This window comes from Colobus angolensis, unplaced genomic scaffold, assembly GCF_000951035.1.
Source record: "Colobus angolensis palliatus isolate OR3802 unplaced genomic scaffold, Cang.pa_1.0 Scaffold6, whole genome shotgun sequence".
Classification (NCBI taxonomy): domain Eukaryota; kingdom Metazoa; phylum Chordata; class Mammalia; order Primates; family Cercopithecidae; genus Colobus; species Colobus angolensis.
The window spans coordinates 1,113,063-1,125,666 of NW_012119598.1; the positions used below are offsets into that span (position 1 = coordinate 1,113,063).

At 42.1% G+C, this 12,604-nt stretch overlaps 1 protein-coding gene across 4 annotated transcripts in view; it reads left to right on the forward strand.

The window, feature by feature from the left end:
• Positions 1 to 12,604, forward strand: part of EBF2 (early B-cell factor 2) — a 201,329-nt gene that overhangs the window by 125,013 nt on the left and 63,712 nt on the right. For all 4 annotated transcript variants that reach the window (XM_011962591.1, XM_011962593.1, XM_011962592.1 and 1 more), the window contains one exon: positions 11,499 to 11,580. In XM_011962591.1, coding sequence (XP_011817981.1) covers positions 11,499 to 11,580 — 82 coding nt within the window. The remainder of the gene's footprint in view (positions 1 to 11,498; positions 11,581 to 12,604) is intronic.

Below are 12,604 nucleotides of genomic sequence, written 5' to 3' on the forward strand. Positions count from 1 at the left end.
GCCAGGATGGTCTCGATCTCCTGACCTCGTGATCCGCCCGTCTCGGCCTCCCAAAGTGCTGGAATTACAGGCTTGAGCCACTGCGCCCGGCCCCATTTAATCTCTTTAGATGGGTACTGATGCAAAAGCTATGGTTTGGCTTACAAAAACTCTCCGAAAGTGTTATGTTTCCAAACTACCCAAGTAATAACATTGCTTAACTCTGAAAAACTGTGACAGCCTTTTCCAGGTGCTTTCAAAATATTTTTTGCACTTGAGTTAGTTGTAGCAATAGATAGCCCCAGGAGGTAGCTGTCCTGGGTTCTCCTTCCAGATAAGAAGAGAAGGCAGCTCACACAAACCTCTTTCAGGGAAGAAGCAGAAACAGTGCCCCTGGCATCTGCTCCCAGCTTTGGCCAACAGCTTCCGAGATGCTGGTGTACTTTTCAACTTTCTTAACTCCCAAGCTAGCTTATCTTGTGGCTTTGTTTATTTAAAAAAAAATTCTCTTTTTTTTTTGGCTGCCTGGTATTGAGAAGGTGTGTTTAGTACGGTAATAAGCCTGGGAAAATGGTTTCCATTCTCCAGAAGTTTCTATTTATAGACTCACCATAAAAAACTGAATTAATAGAAAGCTAGGCATATTTCAAGTGACTTCATCTTTTTGACTTAACAATCTTTTGGCCACTGATAGCATAGGGATTTAGCTGAGTGGAAGGGCCAGGGAGCTCTCTCTTTGCCCTAAAATTATATTTCTCCTCTCTTTGAAGGTTGACTGACTTCTTCTTGCCAGAACATGCATTTCCCACTTTCTTCCTGGAGTCTTCCTCAACTTGCATGACCACTAAGCTTCCCTTGCCCTTCCAGATCTCCACCCTGCTCTGAATTTTCTAACGAGTCACCTACCCAAACCTTGGGCTCTCCTGATCCTGGTTTATTTTTGCAAGTCAAAATGAAGCTTGATGCTTGGTTGGAAAACTCTGTAGTTTTCACAGTGCACAGATGCATACTTTTCTTTGAGACTCCACTCTCCAGCATTAAAGAGAGACCCTTCATTGTAATAATTACCGAATGGATACAGTCCTAATGGAACTTAATTGTTTCCACTAGATGGATCTCGGGTGTTTTTGGCAGCCAAAATGAAAATGATTCCAAATACCATCAAAGGAGCTTATAAGCACCCAGCATGCACAGAGTGTTTTGATATACAGTGGAGTGTTAATATCATTATCTCTCCTAATACAACATACGGTTACTTTAATCCTTTCCCGCCTCTGTGATCTTGGAAGATCCGACGGATAGAAGGCAAAGAATAAAACATTATATACAAGGAGACAAAGGGAGAATTAGTCCCCATCCTCTGGATATGATTTTTTTTTTTGATTGTTTGAATGTTGGCTTCAAATATGTACCTTTATCAATACTGACTTCTGTATCTTCCACGCTAGTTTGAGTTTGTATGCGACATCAAACATACCTTTTCACACATGTTCTTTCCAGATTTTTTTTAACACTTACTTAGCAGTTTATAGAAGGAAGTGAATGATCTCCTCAAGCTGCTTACAAATTAAAAAAAAATCTGTGCTTATTAATTATGCAGGATTAGTCTAATTATAATTCAGCAAATTAATTAGCGACAGAAGGTGTTCTGAAACATTGGAGTACATTTGCATGTTAAATGGAGAGGCTAGTCTGTAATATATGTAAATTTATGCATGGCTTCATAGTTTAATTTAAAAATTTGTAGCTGCATATGGTATGGGAGCAGGTGAAAAGTCAGTTTTAGTTTAATGATGCTAACAAACATTGGATGGTGTCCTGTCTTAGCAAGAGAACGCACTCATATCTGCTAATCTATGAATCTGTCATAAGAATATAATGTTACATAGAGACACAATCTCAAGGTCATTGGAGAGTGAACCCATAGGTGCAATAGGTATAAAGCTGAAAACTGCAGAGAGAAAATGATGCCAGGAGAAACTCACACTCTGAACTTTGTCCGCCACTTTCTCCAACGTTGCATGTTGCGTCATTCCACCTTAGTTCAGGGAAAGTAATGCTCCAGCCTGAGTAAATAGGGGTATCTTTTTGTCTCGCTGGTATCTGTTCTGGCAGGTGTGAAATAGTTGTCCAACCTTGATTCCCTTTCCAAATCTCCACATTTGCACTCCATTTCAATTTCCTGGAGTCGTGGGAAAGTTATTACCGAGTTATGAATTAATGGTAGGGTAGAGAGTTTTACACATTGGCCTCAACCATCTGGCAAAACAGTAAAACCAGCGGACCAGGCAGCAGCAAAGGGCTCTGGGTGTAATTGGTGTTCACTGCTCAGCCTAGCATAGATGAGCTCTGCCGGGAGGGCAGAGAATGGGAGGGGGAGGGGAAGGATGGGGAAGGCAGGATGGGGAAGGGGTGCTGAGGAAATGGGACGGTGAGGACCCATTAAACTGATGGCTGACTAATAACTTCATTTCTCTCCTTCACCCGAGAGTCATGGTACTGGAAAGGGAAATAGATTTGTATTCTGATTCTGAAGTCTCACGGAAAGATTTTTTTTCCTCCATCCATAATATGATTCAGTTTTGCTGAGTTCTTTTTTCTTTTCTGGATGAGAAGGCAGAGAAAAGGATAAGGGCAAAGAAGAGGACACGGGTTGTTTCTTTTTTAAAAAAGGAAAAGATGGAACCTTGTGCATTGCAAAGAGCCCTCCAAAGACATTTTATGAGAACAATTAGAATTACAAACATGCTCTTAGTGTGTGTTTCATTCCAATTCAAGCCCAAAGAGTTTGATTATTATTTTCATTAGTGGTGTCAGATTTTTATCTGAGTACAAAAACAAGGACTTTTCCTCAGAGATTTTTTTCCCTGTGAGCCTCATGGTGTCGAGGAATAGAATTCAGGAGAATGAAGATGCGTCTGAATATAGAAGGGGGGAAAGAAAAAACCAAAACCACAAACACACAAAAACCTCCCAACATCCCCAGGTTCTCAGAAACTGTAGTGTGTTACCAATCAGAAATAAGTGGAGAATCAAAGTGGCCCCTTGTTTTTGCACTTCAGCAGCCTTTTACAGTCAACTGCTTGCCATTTGGGGTATGGGAGACGTTCCCTTCAGAGGAAATCGTGAAATTCCTTTGAAATGAAGTCTATTGGTATGGAGTCAGGGAGTCAGATTTACGTAGTGGGGGAAGTAGCTCCTTCCTGATGTTTAAATAAATGCAGCAGATTCTACTCGGGAGGCAGTGTGTTCAGTAATGAAGGAGCTCTTGCCAAACTGAAACGCTACTTCCAGGGACTTGAGCATGGAATAGAAAGTGACTCGATGGGGCCTGTTGCCAGTCAGAAGCCAGCATATTGTGTGGGTAGCTCTGAATTCTTTTGCTGGCCAGAGTTTACTGAAAGCAGGAATGAGGACTCTTATCCACCACTTTTTGTGTTTTTGTGGTTCTTTTTTCCCCTACTATCTGTGAGAGTGGATTAATTACATGTGTGTGTTTTTTTTTTCTTTTACTATCTGTTTCTTAAAAATTAAGGGAAGTTCTTCCAGTGGAGTACACATTAATATTGGAGAGATAAGCAGGGTAGAGAGGACCAGATTGAAATTTGTGGCAACTCCTTCTGGAATAATTTTGTTTGGAAAGTTTTAAAATGTGGTGGGGGAGAAAGGGGCAATACATGGGAAGGGATCATGAGTATGTGTAGCAAAAGGTGACTACCAGGCATTTACCCAAACACTTTGCATGAATAACTAGTCTTCCCTATTGGCCTTGAAAGGTGTTTTTTGTTTTGTTTTGAGATAAGAGTCTCACTCTGTAGCCCAGGCTGGAGTGTAGTGGCATGATTTTGGCTCACTACAACCTCCACCTCCCAGGTTCAAGTGATTCTCATGTCTCAGCCTCCCAAATCGCTAGGATTACGGGTGGTGTGCACCACCACACCTGGCTCATTTTTGTATATTTAGTAGAGACTGGGTTTTACCATGTTGGCTAGGCTGGTCTCAAGCTCCTGATCTCAGGTGATCAGCCTGCCTTGGCCCCTGAAGTGCTAGGATTACAGATGTGAGCCACTGCCCCTGGCCATAAGGTCTTTAATTGTTACTGAAAGTCCCTAATTGTTACAGTAAAAATTAAATCATCATCATCACCATTGTAGAAGCCATGAAATCACGTGGGCTTGGTATGGACACCCCAATTAGCTGCCGCATATAAGACTGAAATTATCTGCTACCAAATGCATTAGCTTGTTGGTCTATTTAAAAATCTCCATCATGGAGATCCTGCTCTGTCCCTTGGGTAAGTGCTTCCAAAATTTAGCCTTGGTGACTTGATTCCCAAAAAATGTTTTCCAAGATTTAATTCAACTTCTTTCGTTCCACGTTCGATTTTCAGCTTTTTCCCTCCCATTGTCTTGATAGACAAATGGCCCTGAATCTTTCTCATGCACTTGAATAATCTTTTTTTTTTTTTCAAAAGGCTAAAGCTATTTGGGTTATGCCATCTTTAAACAATTTGGGTTCTTGAGAAGTTTTGTTTTCTGAATATCTGATAGATTTACTTATCTTTTCCTTTGTGTCCTCCAAAATAGTCACAGAACTTCTAGAGAGTGCACTGCCCCATAGGAATGGTAGATATTTTTATTCGTTTGCTTGTTTTGTTTTGCAACATGAAGGGCTGCACTCTCATTCCAGTGGAAGGGGAAGAAAATGACAGGATTCCCCCGTGTGGATCAGTAAGGCAGTTGTCCTGTGAAACGGTGTCACGTGGCAACATGTTCAGCCTTTTTTTTTCCCCCCAAAGCTTGGCCAAGCTTTCACCAGACCAGCATTTTGCTAAGAGTCAGACAGACTGACTTCCACTCTTATTTTTTCTGCTTACTAACTGTTTTGCCTTGGGCAAGTCATTTAACCTTTCTGAATCTTGTTTATCTCCACTGTAAGATGGGGATGTTAATTTTCCTACTCCCAAAGTTGAGAAGATTACATGAAATCATGCCTGGCAAATAATATAAGCTCAATGAATACAGGCTATATTAATTATAATTATTATTTCATCATAGTCTTTTAGGCCAGAGGAATTTGAGAAGTTGAGTGTAGTTGGAAATAAGAAAATTTATTGCTTAAAACGTTTCTGTAAAGTTAAATTTTTCAGATCTGAAATGGCCTTTTATTGAAATAATCTGGGTGAACAAACATTAATGGTAATAAGTCCCTGCCTTAGGAATGTCTGTGGAGATTAAAGATTCTATACCTCTTCTGTTCATGTGTTTATTTTTACAATTTGAGGGGTTGTTTAACTAAATGGATTCGATAGAACATCAGCTTACAAAAATGAGTTTAAACTTCATTTCGTTTAAGCCTAAAGAAGCCAGTAGGTCAAAACTATTAAGTCATCTTTCCTTTCCATGAATCTTCTTGGGCTTTTATGCCAGCCACCGGCCATCTTGCCAAGCAGAGCTCCAATACTAAGCCAAGTGTTCTCAGATGCGTCATCACCAAGTTACTGTAGGGTATAACAAGAGCCCACTGGGAGCTTGACCTCCTGGAGTCTTTTCATTCTTGTGGACTTTAGTCAGAGTCTTCACAAGATCTTTAAAGCTTCAGGGCCCTTTGTAGCCTGGGCTGACACCTCAACAACCAATAGATGTATCCAACGTACTTATCTGCAGGCCAAGGCTGGGTCCCACTGCTAACCTTCACTTTCCCTAGGGCTGCCTGGGTGTAGACTCTGCTGGGGGATCTTGAGGGAGGAAAGAACGTTCTCTGTTGTTGAAAGGATCAAAGAAGATACTACAGTGAAGATCTAGATTACAACTAGAACATCATCGTTGAGATTTTCTCTGGTCTCAGATGGAAAGCAATCACTTGTGAGTTTTCCTACCATACAAAGCTGAGTGAGCTGCTATGAGGGCTGTTCGTAGAGTGAGAAAATGAACTCATGGGTGTGGACACCCAGTAGGCTTCTCAGTCTGGTGTGAGAGCTTGGATTGCCTAATCCCCTAAAGGATGTAAACTTGTGGAGAGGATCCTGGAAGAAGAGCGGCAACTGCCCATTCCTTTCAAATGTGATTCTATGACCCAGCTATCCCTATATTGCATAGTTCTCAGAAATGGTATGAGGGTGTTTTAAGGGAAATGGGCTGTCTCCTTTTCAGAAGCATGCACAAACAGTGAAACTCAATTGTATTTTAACTTATTGGGCTGAAAACAAGGAGGTTTAACAGCTAATCCAGACAAAAAGTGTCTTCTGCAAAATCAATGAACACATGTGGTTAAGTCCCTATGTGGTTTGTGAGGCCATATCAACTGTATGTTTGACTCAGTCTTTAGTGACCTAGCCTGCTTATGTGACCATCATGGCAGAGAAAGAGAATTAGATACAGCATCCCCTCTCTTGGTCTTTGGAGAGTCTGGGGTGTTCTCATCTCTGTGGTGTATAAAATGTGGCCATATCATAGCAGAAGTTGTTTCCAGGATAGGCAGAATTAGATTCTTTTTTAAGGGAGTAATGAACTAAGTTTTCAAAGTAAAAGGCATTTTGCATATTATTTTGTATACAGTGAAACTCTGTATAATGGTAGCTGTTGACTGCTAAGTTCACATTCCTTTGATGTGAATTACCTTTTTTTTTTTTTTTTTCTGATAGGGTCTCACTTTGTCGCCAGGCTGGAGTGCAGTGGCATGATCTTGGCTCACTGCACCCTCCACCTCCTGGGTTCAAGCGATTCTCCTGCCTCAGCTTCCTGAGTAGCTGGGACTACGTGGTAGGACCATGCCCAGCTGATTTTTGTATTTTTAGTAGAGACAGGGCTTCACCATGTTGGTCAGGGTGGTCTGGATCTCTTGACCTCAAGATACCCCCACCTCAGCCTCCCAAAGTGCTGGAATTACAGGAGTGAGCCACCGCGCCTGGCCTTATGGACTTTTTTTATATTACAATTTTTAAGGAGGGACTAGATCTTGTATTCCAATTTGGAGGTAAATGGAATGACTTCTTCCATAAATCCCAGAGAAATATTGTGCTGGGTTTTGTGATAGACCATTGGTGAGAATTCCAGAGTCTGTCAAGAATATTAAATAGTGAACTTTCCTGTGATTTCGAGCCTCCTGTCCCCACCACGGAACCTTAACTCTGCACAGTACTTGTGCATCTACTTTGAGATGGGTGGGATGACGGAAGACGTGTGGAAGCCACCTACACACTTTTACTGTATTCCTGAATAGTACAGATATTCCAGTATTTTAGAGATTGGAGAGGAGGGTATTCAGTAATAGATTCAGGGGTCTGCAGACTCATTTCAGAATCTGGGGAAACATATTTGAATAGTTTGGTTGGGGGATCCTTGGGGCCAGGGACTTTGTTTGCCACTGTGCCTGAACTTTCTGGCATACGTAGCACAATACATATTGATCAAATGAGTAAATAAATCAATGCAGCAGAAGTTTTCAATATTAAGCATTTAGTTCCATGTTTCCATATGTCTATCTTTGACCTACCGATTTCGACTTGGGACACTGCAGTCTCTTCAAGAAGCCAGGACCTTTCACTTTTTTTTTTTTCTCCTGATTTATTCTTCCTGTTACGTGTGTGTGTGTGTGTGCGCCATTTTTAGACCATTTTAAAGTATTTGTTTTTAATAGGTTTATTGAGATAAACTTACATACTACAAAGGGCACCCATTCAAAGTGTATAACGCGATGGTTTCTAGTGTATTCACCGAGCTGTGCAGCCATCTTCACAGTGTCATTGGTGCAGGAAACATGCAACACCACATGGAGCTTGTTGCCACAAAGATCCAGGCTTCAGTCCTTGTGTTCACCACTTACAAGCTTGTGATCTTTGGCAAGTTTCTTAAATTCTTGAGGCCTTCGTTTTTCCCAGGCGTAGGATGATTCGTCACTCCTGGGATTGTTGTGAGAATGAAATATGGTATTGTGTATTGGGCAGAGAGTGGCTACTCAGCAGACTGTGTTTCCCTCCACTCTGCGACCCCTGTATCCGTCAGCTGCTGGACCGTGCAGGATGGCTAGAGGGGATGTAGGTGGCTCTGATCTGTGATATTCCTGAAGCACCCTCCCTGCCTCAGAAGCAGAGAGAAAGAGTCCTAAAGGGACAGTGCAACTCACCCAACAATCTGCCCATCAGCCTCAGGGCACCGCCCACTCAGGGCAAGGCGTCACCCTGGATGTCCTATTTCCAACCAGTCAGCTGTCCCCACTTACTTATATTTCACAGTTTTATCTCGGTGGGTTTGACCTACCTCTCAGAAACCCTCACTCCCACCTCTGCCACACCCACTCAGATTTCAACAAGTCGTGGTCTCTTGTTTTCAGTGGTTTCTTTCCGCACTCTAACCCTTTTTGGAAGGTTCTCAACTCTGTACATTTTTCTTTGCAGTCATAAAATATTACGGTTAGAAAGAACCCTACAGATCCCATTAAACTCCTTTGTTAAGAGAGAACGAATGTGAGGTAACTTGGTCCCGTGGTCAGTTGGTAGCCACAGGTCAAGGCTAACCCTTGGGGCATTTCCAACGATCTGTGGAGTAAAGGAATGCTCTGGTCCATTCTCCTGCCCCACTGACCTAGGGACCAGATTGCTATCTGAAGGTCTGAGTTGATGCGTTGACTCCTCTTTTGATCCTCTTCGTCCCTAACACAAAGATAAACCTGTGGTTGTTAGTGTTCGCTCTTAAGGAATGGATCAGAAGCTTTGTCGTGTGCAGCATGCTCCGTAGTTATGATATTTACGTCGTCAACATTGTTTGGAGAAAGTGGAAATAGACTTCATCCTGATGAGAATCTGCACATTTGGTCTGAATCTCATAATTTATTTGGGTTTCCCGTTTCTTAGTGGAGAGCACTGACATTTTCCAGGCAGCTCTGGCTTCGGAGGGATCTAGACCCAGGGGATTTGGAGAGAATTTGTTCCCTGTAAGTTACCCCGTGGCTAAATGGATGGTATGATTAGTGAAGATTTTGTGTCAAGACGCTAAGCATGGTGGATGGAGAGAGTGGAGGGCAGAGAACCAGAAGACACCAGTGAAAGGAAGAGAAAAAAAAAAAATATATGGAGATGTCAGTAAGCCCCAGAATTTCTTTAATTAACATCTAGATCCATATATTTAAAAATCCAGGCCCTAATTTCTGGTGCAAGCCATTTAGAAGTAGCAATACCTTCTTTTAGAAGATATTATATAATGCAAGAGAACTTTCTGCCTCTTTCTGTCTTCTCTCACTCACCTCCCTCGTCCTCCTTCCACTTAACCTCCCCTTCTCCGTCGTGAACCCAGTGCTAAGTCCTTAGAGTGCACGGGGCTGTGTAAGTTACAAACTCAACCCCCCAGACAAGCAAAAAGTCAAACTAGGTGTTTTCCATCCAAATCACTGTTAAGGGTCCTAATTTAAAATGAATAAAGCCTTTCAGCAGGCTCCACGGTTCCCTAAATCAATTTGATTTTATGTAAACATTTATCTCTTTTGCACTTTTCCACCTACCACACCATTCATATAATAATGCCTTCATGAACATTAATGTTTTCACCAGATACATTTTGGAGCGGGGAGTGGGAGTAGTCTAACACACACAGAACGCATTACAAGGAGCCCAGTTGTGGCAAAACTTTCCAGAAATCAAGGGCTAAATGAGAAAAAGCACTCCATTTGGGTTTAGTAGGGGAAAAATGTAAATTGTAAATTGCGGCCGGGAGTGATTGAGGGCCAATGTGGGGTGCAGTGGGGGCTATTGTTCAGAAACACACACGAGTGGGAAAAGGCAATATTTGCGTGCATTGTGAGTGTCCGTGGCTGGCTCTGCTACGAGTGTACAAACGGAGGGGATCTTTACCCTTCAAGAAATAAAATGTTTGAATTCTGATCAATCTTTACTTAGATAAAAGCAGCTCTCCTTTCTAACGCACTCTGATGACCCGGGCAGAGATGCCACTGCCTTTCAGAAAGCAGCGCCAGGTTGTGAATTTGAGCACTGTGGTCGGATAGCCATGCACAACATTTTCTCTGCCTTATCCTTCCACAGATCTCTTCCATAAAGACCCCAACACCTCCGGGGCACAGGAAGCAAAGCCCAACCTCCCACCCACCCTATAAAAGATTGAAAGAGAGAAGTGAAAAGCAGATGTTATAAAATCATGAAAAAAATATTTAGCTGTTGCTTCCAAATTCACACTCAACCTTATTCATGGGATCATGTGGCCAAATATTTCTAGCAAACAGAGTAAAAGAGCCTCAAATACAGAAAATACTCTGAAGAGCCAATTCCCCTTCTCCCCTCCTTTGTCGTTTACTGTTTATCTCCTCATCAGCTTTTTAAAGTGATAAATACATTTAATTGGAGAGCTATCTAATTCTTTTGTGTGATTGTTAAACAAAAAATAAAAATCAAAACGTCGCAATGAGAACACTTCACCAACCATTGCTTTAGAATAGAATTTTTGGAAGCAGTGTTGATTTCTACTTATTTTTGTTTGTAAATCCTGAGGAAAATGTATATCTTTTCCTTTAAAGTTCTAATTCAAGGCATGGATGTGAGAGTTCTGAAGGGACTTTGGGACTGCGGTAAAATTTCGTTGTCATAGTAACAGAAAGGGAAATAGGCCTAGCTCACCTGGGATTTTAACACTGCAAAAGCTGGATTTTTTTTTTTTTTTTTTAAGGAAAAGGACTCTGCAAGTGAAATAAATGAAAAACTTACTGTATTTTGAAACAAATTTTCAAACATTAGGTGAATTGCTGGAAAGGCCACTTCTGCCACTTTTCTTGGTTAACGTAGTTGCCTGATGAAAGATGTCCAATTTTAAAATTGTACAGATAGGCCATTTAAGAGAGAATATTGGCTTCAAGAAATATGTCTGACAAATGCTAACCTCAGACCATGATTCTGTGCTTTCGTATTTCTCTGAATAATCTATACATGATCTGAGAGGGACATTCACACTTCTTATTAATCATAAAAACTCTGGCATATACCTGCACCGATGGACTTTCTCTTTGGAGGATAACATAGCATTTTCTGATTTTGTAAACACTGGTTGAACATATCAGGCCACCTTCATGTATGAGCATGAAGGTGTCTGGGGCCAGTGGAGAGCCACACAGACGAGACTCTCGCCCTGGGATTCTGGGGTCAGGTCCTGCCAATTTTAACCCTGGAGCAAGACTTTCTGTACAGCAGGCGTCACTGCTGCATTTGAAGCCTTTTAAAAAATTTTTTCCAAAATGAGTGCTGTAGAAACTCTGGGGGCCAGTGTACAAACCAAAGCCCACTTTGAGAGCCGCTTAACAATCCCCCACAGTGATGGGGAAGCGGGTGCTGGGCTTCAGATTGAAAACATCCAAATTTGCAAATTGCAGAGGGTCAGCAATGTTCCTTCACAGGCAGGGCAGGTTGAAATTCCCCAGATCTGAAATATAATCGCTTTCAAATCAAATCTAATGGAATGCAGCTATATTCTCCCTTAAAAAATGTTTACTGAAAAATGTAACACATTGCTTTCTCTTCACAGATTCTTTTTAAAATTTTTCCTCAAGTGCAATCAGAATTGTTTGAAAACAGCGGGAAACCCAAGGGACATGAGACGGTTTCAGGTAAGGGGCCTGCAGATCTTTCCTGTTAAATAAGTCATCCTGTTTTCTCTCTCCTTCTCGCTCTTTTTATTTTCTTTTTCTTTAAAAATTATTATTCACTGCTGCTGCTAACAATACAAAAGATAATGGTAAACGACGACCCTCAGCCACTAGCGCCGAGAGTTTCTTCATCTTGTAGTGTTTAAGCTTTCTGCCCCCATTGCCAAAGCCCTACGGGGAGAGGCACCAACCGGTGCTGGAGACTTGATTTTTCAGCCCTCGGGCTGCCCACTGCACACACAGCTGCCCACAGCAGGAACCGTGTTCTTGATATTCAGCCACCTTGGGATTTTTCAAAGCAGCTTCTCTGTATTTTCTGCAAGCAACAGCCCCTGTCTTCCCTTTTCCACCGATTAACTATTCAGTGGTCTCTCTCTGAGCCTTCTGGAAGGCAGCAGCCCAAGCAGCGTGGTCACTTTAAGATCTCAGCGTGACAACAAGACCCACGGGACGGTGACCCAGCTGCCTAGCAGTTAAATCTGCCACTGGTTTCATCACCCTTGCCACTGATGTACTGAAGAGACGAGCTAATAAAAACAGAATGAGGCAAAGTGTATCAGGCTGGAGACGAAAGCAAGAGCAGCTCCTCTCGGCCCCCTTCCTTGAGCCTTGAAGGACCCGCATTTAATTCACCAAATGGCTTTCCTGCCACACACATCCCGTGCTAGATATGTGGCACCTCCTCCTCCATAGAAAAATTAAAAACATGTTAAACAATAGTATGCAAGCTTGAGACTTCAAAAAATAAATCCTCGCAGCAATGAGAGAGATGGGGAACCTTAGCCTCATGTTTCGGGTGAGGCAAGTGAGGTTCCGGAAGGTTGAATGACTTGCCCCTAATCACAGTAAGTAGGTGGTAAAGCCCGGAGCCAGGAGCTGGGAGGGTTTGTTTGATCAAACTCTTTCCAGCACACTATGAGCATGTGACACATTGCAGCTGCTAGGTTTATGTTTTGCTGTTGTCTTCTTGAAATTCTGAATTTTT